This window comes from Rhinolophus hipposideros, assembly GCF_964194185.1.
Source record: "Rhinolophus hipposideros genome assembly, chromosome: 6".
NCBI classification, from domain to species: Eukaryota; Metazoa; Chordata; class Mammalia; order Chiroptera; family Rhinolophidae; genus Rhinolophus; species Rhinolophus hipposideros.
In genome coordinates this window covers 71,025,581-71,036,914 of record NC_138052.1, presented here as the reverse complement: position 1 = coordinate 71,036,914, position 11,334 = coordinate 71,025,581, and the positions used below count along the sequence as shown (strand labels likewise).

Sequence of the window (11,334 nt, the reverse complement as noted above, 5' to 3'; positions counted from 1 at the left end):
GGGGAGGAAGGAGGCAAGCCCATTAGGGGCGTTCTCTCAAATGGGTCCCATGCTTGACTTCCGGTGGCCGGAAGATACTAATTTCCAATTTAGAGACCTGGCGGAGTTATCTGCGATTGCATGTTTTCTGTTTTAGCTACAGTTGTGTTAATCGAAGTGGTTAAGTAAGTATGGGGTAACGCGCTCATTCTTTCATTAACATTGAAATGCTTGCAGAGCAGTGTGTTTTAGTTCTTAGGCTGCTTCGAGTGAGCATTCTGGGCGGGAAGCGGCAGACTTAATAAATAAAGTATATGGTATATCAGTTATAAGTGCCATGGAGAAAAGAAAATAAGACAGGTACTCGGATTAAGGCGTTTTTAAATAGAGTTATCAAGTCAATGAGACCTGACTTTTGAGCACAGACTTGGAGGCTGAGGAAAATAGCCGTACAGATGCCTGAGTGTAAGCGTTCCAGGCGAAGGGAGCAGCCAATTTCCAGGCCCCAAGGCGGCTTGTTGAAGGACTTGCAAGGAGGCTCTTAAACAGTGAGTAGGGGAAGTAGGAGGTTGAGGGCTTGAGTCGGAACTCCTCATCACGTCCACAATCGGATTTTTATTACTTGGGGGGTGCTCTTCGAGACTTTTTCTTTTAAATATGCAGTAAACATGAGCATGAGTGAGGTAAGAGAGACAAATCAACTTAATTCTTTTTTTCTTTTGGTAATAGAGATTTGCTTTCGAACTTCTCTCAATAAGACTGAGAAATTAAGTAACAGTAAGGAAAATGGTAAGTTTTATAGAATTCTTATGAATATCTTTCATTGTACGTAATTTTTAGAAATTCAGTCAAGGGAAATAAAATGGCATGGACATTTCAATAAGAAGACAAAGAAAAATGATGGTAAGCTGTAGAATCATACACTGAAAATATTCTAAACAAAGCCAGAAGTAAGCAAAATTACTTTTAAATTGTTTTTGTTTTCACTTAAAACACACTGAATTTATCTTTTGTGGAAAACAGATTGACTACAAGATATAGACATGGAAAAGATAAGTAGGAGGAGCAGAAGGATATAGCTAGGTGTGATCATCATAATTGGAACCTTTTCTCTGTATCTAGGGGGAGCAGCTAGAGCTCCAAGTAGGTGAAAAACAATGAGAATAATGTCCTGCCCCACTCCCACCCACCCTGTGCCCACAACAGGCACACACACTCCTCTCTATTTTCACCTGGCCATACTTTCTGAATGCTAGATACTATTACAAGAATAGCAATGAAAAAGGAAGCCCCAAAATACTTTTCCTTCTTTCTGGAATGGGGTAACAAAAGGAATATTCAAGCTACCAAAATAACGGGTAAAACAAACGAAAAGCAAGCATGCAGAGTACTATGGTTACCTCTGCACATTTACAATCTAGAAACACTGACACTTTTTAGGTCTTGTCTTTAGTTGAGAAAGGAATTGTTTTTTAGCTCCGTATCTCAGAATTAAATTACATAAGGGAAATGGTGGAAAAATATATTTTGAAATTCATTTTCTTACTATTCTGTTAATATTAATGATGTTAGTGAATGCCATTTAAATCAATAATACTAACGTTACAATTGTTTTTATTGATGAAAATTTCAAACTTAAAATAATTATTTCCATCACAATATTTGCTCCCCAGTTTTTAGCATAGGTACTATTTTACCCTAAACTTTACATTTATCTTCTGGAGTTTTTTTCCTACTGCTGAAATAAATTTTGAATAAATATAACTTGTCTCCCAGAGCTTCTATGTGGACAGGTCATCTCTGAAACAGTATTTCTATCTGTTTTTATTTAGGCCGTCATCTTTAATATCTAGTAAGAGAAATCATACAGTGCATAAAGTCACCTGAAGAAATCTGTTTTTCTCACATTCTCTCTCCTTTTTAGTCGGTGACACTGCATACAGATGTAGGTGATATTAAAATAGAAGTCTTCTGTGAGAGGACACCCAAAACATGTGAAGTGAGTATCATTATGTACAAAAAAAAAGAGAGTTAATGCAACAGATGACTATTTTGAAATTGAATGATTCAAAAATAACCAACAATAAATAGCCAAAAACCTTTTCTATAAAACCATTGTCAGGTAAAGCCAGCCATCATAATTTCTGGCCTAATTTCAACTTAACCTTTCTTGATGTCAAAGGTGGATCAAAGAAAAGTGTAGATAATTTAACCATAGAGTGGCTGGTATCTTTTTCTTGTGGCTCATTTTCCTCAGGAAACATAAATAATCATTAAATATCAGGTAAGAAAACTGTTCCTTACATTATTTCACTTGTTTAAATGACAAGGATAGAACGAAGAAGAGTCAGCTTTATATATTTATTTATTCAACAATTATTTATAAAAGGCTATCTTGTCTTGGAATAAAGTGATGAACAAGAAACATTCCTTGCCCTTGTGAAGTTACTATTCTAGGTGGGAAAATAGGCCAGAGTAAGGGTGGGGTGGGGTGGGAGGGTTCATTCTCAAAAAAAAAAAATAAAGCAATTCTAGAGGGTGATAATGCCTTGAAGGAAATAAAATGTTAAGATAGAGGATAATGGCGAAAGGAATTATTAAAAGAAGGTGAAGGCAGGCCTACCCAAGAAAGTGATACTTAAACTGAGTGTGAAAGGTAATGAAGGCATCTCCAGGAAAAGATATATAAAAAGAACATTCCAGATATAGAGATAGCAGATACAAAGGCCTCAAAGTGGGAAAGTCTACCTCTTTTGGATGAATTTTCAGGAGACTGATGGGGTTAACATAGTAAGCAACAGGAATGGGGTTATTATCATATAAGATGTAGAGGTGGATCAGGTCATGCAGAGCTTATTAGGCCCTGCTGAGGATTTTGTATTTTCAAGAACTGAAGGAAGCCATTAAAGTGTTTTAGTCAGGGAAGCAACATTATCCAAAGTAATGCCTAAAAGACATAGTTTAAATATGCTGTTATAGTGTTTTCAGTAAATACAATTAGTTTTATATCTTAAATTTGTTTCTGCTACATAATTTCTCAATCATTGTTTTTACTCTCTTCAGAATTTCTTGGCTCTCTGTGCCAGTAATTACTACAATGGCTGTATATTTCATAGGAATATCAAGGGTTTCATGGTTCAAACAGGAGATCCCACAGGTAAGTTACTCCGTTAATAGCTAGGGAATTGGGTATATAGTGTGAAGGGGTAGACAAAGAGTAGGAAAATAAAAGCATGTGGAGTTTTTATAACTGGGCTACCTTACAATAGCAAGCAATTTTTAAGCTGAAGCTATGAGCACCTAGTCCGAAAGTATGAATAGTACTAATAAGGAGTATTTTTGTTTTTTTCTACAGATACTTTATTTTTCTGGTTTGTAAAGTGAAATTTTGGGAAGACAGGACATACTAAATTTTATTGGTATTTAAAGAGTTATACTGTAAACCAGCCCTTAAGTTTTAGAAAATAAACCCTTTCTCAACTTCAATTAGATATTTCTGTTTGTCTTGTAATATAGGTACTGGAAGAGGAGGTAACAGTATCTGGGGCAAGAAATTTGAGGATGAATACAGTGAGTATCTTAAGGTATGTCCCCAGTGGTTCAAAATCTGTTTTCTCATACCTTGTTTACACTTGGAAATTTCGATACATATGTTACAGTAACACGAGGTAACGCTATTAGTAAGCAAATATTCATACTTTTTTTGTAAAGTTTTTGCACACTTAATAAATGATATCAAGGAGAAAATATAAATGGTAGTTCTAGCCTAAAATATATACTGGAATTTTACCATCACATGAATCTTAATATTAAGTGAGCTCATCTTTGGGTCCAGCTCGAAATATTTAATCAGTAATGTACCAAAGGAGCTTAATGTGTCATTATAAAATTCATTGAATAAAGAAATATATAAATAAAATTCGTTAAATGATGTTAATCATTGCCCTTTTTAGTGAGTGGGGAGGAATGACTATCAGAACGCCTGGTTAGAATATTGCCATTATCAGTCTGCAATTTTAATCATCTTCTATTAGATGTTTAAATATTCCTCTCAATGCCTGCAGTAGATCTCAGCAGTTAAAGAGAAGTGCACATAAATAAATCTTCAGTATAGTAAAACTAGGGATTTTTTCAGTATTTTTTCTATATTTCTAAAACTTTCTAAAGGATTTTCTTTTTTTCTAAAATGAAGAAAACTAATGCATGCCTATTAAAAAAAATTAGTTCCACTTCCCAGAGATGACATCAGTTAGCAGTTTATCATTTATTATTTTAACTTTGTCTCTACGTAGAATAACTTTATAATTAGAAAAAAACATAAGTTTTCCTTAATCAGAATAAGTTAGTATATTGTATTTCAGTTACATTAAAATATACCCAGAAAATTTTCTGAAAAAAACTTCATTGCAATGTTTATCTCTGGATGGTGGGACTGGGAGTGGTTTATTTTTCTTTCTTGTCTATCATAAAGAAATACTTTTGTTATAGGAGTCGGGGTTGGGAGATGCTAAATTGTTTTTTAAAAAATCATCCTTTTCCTGAATTAGAAACAAAACAATCTTTTAGGCGTTAATTAATGACAGATTTCATAACTGTAATCTGTCATCGTATACCAGTGATTTTCAACCTTGGCTGTTACAGACTCACCAGTGGAAGTTTTAAAAATATAAAAAATTAGGGCCTTAGCCCCACCACCCAAATACAGAGAAAAACAGTCAGTAGGACTGATTAGGACTTTGATTATATTTTAAAGTTCCCTGGTGATTCCTACACAGCCAGGGTTAAAAACCATTATTTTATACACCAGAGTTGAGGATGATGTGTATTGAATATTCACATACTCTGACCCAGCAATTCCATTCCCAAGTGTTTACCCTAGAGAAACTCTTGTACATATGTATCAGGAGACATCTACAAGAGTGTTCCTAGAGTGCTAGTTTAATAGCAAAAAGCTAAAAACAACCCAATGTCTATTGATCATAGAATGGAAATTTTAGTATGTTCAATAGTGGAATATTATAGAGCAGTAAAAAATCAGAATTACAGCTACATATACACGTATGAATCTTAGAAACATAGTAAGAGTAGAAAGCATTGCTCAGAAGACTACAAATAGTATGATACTATTTTACAGAGCTCAGAAACAAGCAAGAAAACAAGCAAAAGGAAACTACAGTTGACCCTTGAACAACGTGGGGGTTAGGAGCACCTACCCTTGTATAATTGAAAATCTGTGTATACCTTTTGGCTCCCCCAAAACTTCAGTTTTCCCTCAAAACTTCAGTTTTCCCTCAGTATTCATGGGGCATTGTTTCCAGCACCACCCTCCACACATATACACGCAGATCCCAAGATCCACAGATACTTAAGTCCCCTATATAAAATGGCATAGATCAGTGCATACTGTTGGCTCTACACATCTGTGACTGCCAACCACAGATAAGGCATACAAGTGGACCCACACAATTCAAACCCATCTTAAATACCCACTCAAGAGTCAACTGTATATTGTTTAGGCACGTATAAAGATATTAGAATAGTGGTTACTTTTTGGAGAGGCTGAGGTAATAGATGAGGGGAACACAGACATATGCAACAGTTTGGTAAATTTTAATTCTTAAAGCTTAGAAATAGATTAACGGATACTTAGTTTTATTAAATTATAAGGTACATAAATTCTTGTGTATGTATCAAATATTACATTTGATTGATAGTCACCATTATTGGGAGACTGTAAAGCATTAATATCTGTTTTTGTTTTTTTTTAATTTTTGTAAAAATTTATTTCAGCCAAACTGATGACATACATATGCCAGGAAGCAAGACCTCACATCCTCCCTAAAGGATTAATTTCTTGATGTAGCTGAATCTATACATTGATATTGCTAAAAATAAGTCTGCACTTCTCCAAAGTGAAAATGAAGTTAATTAGGGAGTGTATATTTCTATTGCTTGTTTCATTAATGTCCCTGATCAATAGCTAGAGTAATCGTTAGAGTTATTTATAGTATATTTTATATTGGGTCACCTCCCTATAATATGGTTCTGTCATGTCTTCAATCTTATTAGTAAAATCCTTTTAATTCCTGTACAGTCCCTTGTATAACAAATAGTATCATGAATATTAGAGCTAAATGAGACCTTCTTTGGATCACCTAGTTCTGGGGTTATGAGCTGACTGTCCATGGGTGGAAGACCCACAGATGCATTCTCTGTGCATTGATTAAAAAAATAAAGTAATGCTATTTGGCAAGAGATACACTATTCCTTTAGCCAGACTCTACCACTTCCTAATGTTTACATTCTGCCCAGTTCCCAATTTGTTATCTACTGACCCTTGTGAGCAATTGAATTATGAAGAAAACCCCTGAATTAGTACAATCTCCCTTTTTTACAGATAAAGAAACTAGCCAGAGTCCAGTGTGTATGTGAAGAGATTATGGGGATTTTGGTTTTATTGTCTGCCTGATCGTTTCATGCCAGCACACTGTTCCTTAATACAAATGTAAGGATTATTTCTGTTATACATTGGTATTGCCAAAAGTGTTTGTGAAAATGAAATTAATAGGGGGATATGACTTAATATATGATTTACATATAAGTTTTCAGAGCTACAGATAATACAGAAACTGAACATATGGTTAGCCCAAATAGAAGCTGATTAAATATTTTCTTGGTCCCTTAAATATTGGGAAGTTAAAGAGTGCATACCTTGTTCCAATCCTCTATTTGGAATATTTATATAAAAACTTAGTTAAAGTAATACTTTGGTCTGTCTTTTTCAGCACAACGTTAGAGGTGTTGTATCTATGGCTAATAATGGCCCAAACACCAATGGATCTCAGTTCTTCATCACCTATGGCAAGCAGCCACATTTGGACATGAAATACACAGTATTTGGAAAGTGAGTATTCTGTTCATGGTTTTCTTCTGTGGACTTTCATTGCAAGGGTTGCACATGAGTGGCTGTGATTAGCATAATATTGAAAGAGCAGTATGAGAGCTAAGCATACCTGGAGTTTAAGTCCATCACTTACCAGCCCTGTGATCTTGGGAAGTTAGAACCTCTTTGAGCTTCTATTTCCTTATTTTGTAAAAGAGGGCCAATACTTTCTTTTTTTTTTTTATTGTGCAAATTAACAGTAATGTATCTGTTTTCATTAAGAATATAATTTTGCAGCAACTAACATCTGATAAACAGTGGCTTAAATAAGATGAACTAGGATGGTGGTTCTATCATGTCACCAATGTTCTGGGTGCCTCTGTCTTTCTTCTCAACCGTCTTTAGCTTCCATCCTCAGTCTCATGACATGGTCATTACATGGGCAGTCAAAATATCTGTGTTCCAGGCAGAACAAAGGAGGAAGGGCAAAAGGTGCCTGCCAGCTGAATCTGCCCCTTTTTAAAGAGATTTCCTGGAAGACCCAGAACTTTGCAATGTGGCTTCCCCTCATCTACAAAGGAGGGTAGCAAATGTTTTTCACCCAGGCACATTACCACTCTCAATGCAATCAGGTTTCTGTGAGTAAGAAGAAGGGAGACTGGTTGCTAGGAAGGTATTTAGCAGTCTCTGCCAGAACATCCATTATAAGCACTATACCTGGGAATGGCTTTTGTAAATCAGCAGGAAGAATATTTGTTTATTCAACAAATATTTACTATGCTCAAGGTATGGTTCTAGAGTTTGTTTTACTTAATCATTTGGATACCAAGTTAGGCTAATTAAAAATAGAAGATTCTCCAACTTTATTTTTCATTCCATATACATGTCTAATTTAGATTATTAATAATTAATGAAATATTATAGCCTCTAGTATTCTTTGTATAGATAATCCAGGTTCCCTTCTTTTTATTTTCTCCCTAACCCACTATTCAGAATTATTGATCAGTAATTACCAGGACTTACCTTACTGGATTTGTGACAAAACAGTAGAGTTTAGAATCAAAACTGTAGAGTTTAGGTCCATTAACTTCTTGAAATTGTGTGTTTTGTGTATATGCACACACATTTTTCTGGGAAAATAACACATAGTTTCCACTAGTTCTCGAAGGGGCTGTATCCCAAATACTTGACTAGACTTCCTTGCTTCAATTCTGCATGCCCTTTTTTGCCTGAGATCTGTTTTCTATATTCTTTGTTTCTCTTACCCAGAAAGTGGGAAAGCCTTTAACACTTTAAAGACCTTAATTGTTACACATTTGAGAGTAAAATCGAAAGGTTTTGGTTATATTACCATTTTAGTGGAATTGTAAAATAAAATTTTTATCTGTTATATTTTTTAAGTATATACTATATATCTTAGGAATTGATTTGAGTTGCTCTAAGAGGTATAATCTAAAAAGCCACATTTTCTTAGCAAATGTTTTAGACTGACTTTCAAGGACATACTTTCTTTTTTCAGTGTTTATTGGGCTGACAGTGGTTAGCAAAGTTACATAGGTTTCAAGTGTACAATTCTGTGATACATTATCTATATATCACATTGCATGTTCACCACCAGAGTCAATTCATATTACGTTTACCCTCATCTACCACCCCCTTCCCTCCCTTCCCCTCTGGTAGCCACTAAACTATTGTCTGTGTCTATCAGTTTTTGTTTCTTTGTTCGTCTTGTTCCTTTGTTGCTTTCAGTTTTATATCCCACATATCAGTGAAATCACATGGTTCTCGACTTTTTGTGACTTGTTTCACTTAGCCTAATAATCTCAAGATCCATCCATTTGTCCCAAATGGCATTATTTCATCTTTTCTATTCCCTTGTGTATATATACCACATCTTCTTTATCCAGTCATCTATTGAAGGACACTTTGGTTGTTTCCGTGTCTTGGCCACCGTAAATAAAGCTGCAATGTACACTGGAGCACATATATCTTTACGGATAAATGTTTTCAGATTTTTTGGGTAGATACCCAGGAGAGGGATTGCTGGGTCATATGGTAATTCTATTCTTAATTTTTTGAGGAACTTATACACTGCTCAAGGACATACTTGAAGGATAGCTCTCAATATATTCTTTTTCTTAGTGGAAACATGAAGTGGGCTTGCTGGAAGTGGGCTTAACTATTCATCTTCTGTTTTTCTGTTTTTATTATTATTGCTTTTTGTTGTTCAGAAGCAAATATTAAAAACACCATATTTAAACAAGAAAGTGTAGGGGCCGGCCCAGTGGCTCAGGTGGTTGGAGTGCCATGCTCCTTAACACCAGTGAGCTGCGCCCTTTACAGCTAAGATTGTGAACAGCGGCTCTCCCTGCAGCTGGGCTGCTATGGGCAGCTGGAGGTTGGCGTGAGCTGCTGTGAGCGGCTGACCAGTGACCAGGAGGCTGCCACAACTGGTGGGAGCACACGGCTCATAATACCAGCATTGGCCAGGGAGCTGTGTCCTACACAACTACACAACTAAACTGAGAAACAATGGCTTGAACCAGAGTGTGGGTGGAGGGAGTCTGAAGAACGGGGGAAAAAAAGTGCAAAGTGGCCACCTACGTAAGGACCTTCAGTGTGGGGTGGTATTGTAAATGATAGTGCCATCCTTACATATTTTATCTGGTTATTTCCTATAGCAAAGAAAATCTTATGACTGGTTATATTGGCTCCTTTTATAGCTATGCTGTATTAAGTGGGGGCAGAATAGAATGTTTAGATGCTTTAGTGGGAACATTCCTATCCATTGCTATTGTTGTCTAAAGACATAAAAATGAATTTTTGCTTATAAATTTTAGCCCATATCTATGGTAGAAAACCAAATCAATATTGTACACTCAGCTAGAGAATTCAAAGAACTATGAGAATGGTCCTTTTCTCTTAAGGAGACTATAATTGTTATAGATATTTGGATATTGTGTTTCAATCTGAGGAAATTTTCATACATTATATTGTTTCTCTTTCAGGGTAATAGATGGTCTGGAGACTCTAGATGAATTGGAAAAGTTACCGGTAAATGAGAAGACATATCGACCTCTTAATGATGTACACATTAAGGACATAACTATTCATGCCAACCCATTTGCTCAGTAGTTATACTGGACACGGACAAAAACTTGGCAAATATTTGAGGGACATAGCTATCGTGGTTAACCAATTTTTGTTTGTTTGTTTGTTTGTTTTTAAGGGCACAGCTCACAGTGGCCCATGCGGGGACCAAACTGGCAACCACGCTCTAACCAACTGAGCTAACCGGCCACCTGGTTTACCCTGTTTTAATTATGTCAAAGATTATATCATCCTGCTTGTTTACAACTAAGATCTATGAATTAGTGGTACCAAGGGGAGCCAGACAGCTTTTACTCCCATCTTTAGAGCATATTCTTTACTGTAACTATTATCCAATGTACTTAAGTTTAATTTTTTTAAAAGCCCTTCTGTTTTTTCTTGTTGTTACAACATATAAACATTCATTTCTAAATGCTGAGACTCCTGTCAGGCATTTTTGAGGACCCTAATTATATAATCCTACCATTTCTAGTCCACATCCTGGAAATATCATTTCCATTAATTACTCACTTTGTGCAATTAGAGGAAAGACAAGATAAAAAGATGGTCTAGAAAAGCTAGCCAATCCATTTGCTATTTTCTCTAGTCTTTAGATTTACAATAAAGTCTCAGAGAAGTCCTGCAGTACAGTAAACACTTAGAATTTCCCAACTGATTTGCCCATGAAACATTTTTTTAAAGCGTATCTTAAAGTATTACAGGATAGAGTTCTACAGATTATCCATTGAAAACTGCAAGTAGTTAAGAACACAAGTTGTAGAGTCCTGGTCTTGTTTGAATCACAGCACTGTCCCCTACTCTAGGCAAGTTAACATCTCCAAGCTTTCATTTTCTCATCCATAAATAATATTCCTTCATAGACTATTGTGAGGATTAAAAGAAATATGTATGAAGCTTCTGGCATGTAGTAAGTGTTCTATGGTAAGTAAGTGGAAGCTGCTCTCCTAACAAATTTATCTCCACCAGAGGGCTCTTACCTAATCAGGGCAGCTATCATACTCCACCATTGATTTTATCAAGAACCATGTTTCACTCACTTGCCTAGATCACCTTGATTATATTTTGGGTTTTCCTACAACTGATAAACACTTTTTTGTTTGTATCACTTTTGTAGATTGCTAATTTAAATGTTTTGATTCTTAACTACAGTTTAGGAGGTAGCTCGTAGCTATCCTCTTGTTACCATCTATATACCTTCCACTAAACTGAGGTACCAATTGTACTAATGTCCTCACATTTTTTCAGCCTTTTAATTTAATCATTTAAGTTTCTAGAATTAGTATTTCAGCCTCTTTTTGACGAGAGTTTGTTTTGTCACTTCTTATACCTGATGCCTTTCCTCTCCAAACGTGTCACTGAAT

The 11,334-nt window shown here is 35.5% G+C and overlaps 1 protein-coding gene across 4 annotated transcripts; it reads left to right on the top strand.

Annotated features, from left to right (window-relative positions):
* The first annotated feature begins 65 nt into the window (after positions 1-65).
* On the top strand, positions 66-10,391 carry PPIL3 (peptidylprolyl isomerase like 3). Of its 4 annotated transcripts, none has more exons than XM_081051187.1 (8): positions 66-164; positions 709-768; positions 1,904-1,978; positions 3,043-3,136; positions 3,496-3,563; positions 6,765-6,883; positions 9,871-9,916; positions 10,092-10,391. In XM_081051187.1, the coding sequence occupies exons 2-8, from the start codon at positions 766-768 to the stop codon at positions 10,149-10,151; spliced, it is 465 nt and encodes a 154-aa protein (XP_080907313.1). In that variant the 5' UTR covers positions 66-164; positions 709-765; the 3' UTR covers positions 10,152-10,391. The 4 variants fall into 4 exon arrangements, with proteins under 4 accessions (XP_080907313.1, XP_080907311.1, XP_080907314.1 ...); XM_081051188.1 differs by lacking the exon at positions 66-164 and adding an exon at positions 401-527; XM_081051185.1 differs by having other exon boundaries at positions 9,871-10,391.
* The last annotated feature ends 943 nt before the right edge of the window (positions 10,392-11,334 follow it).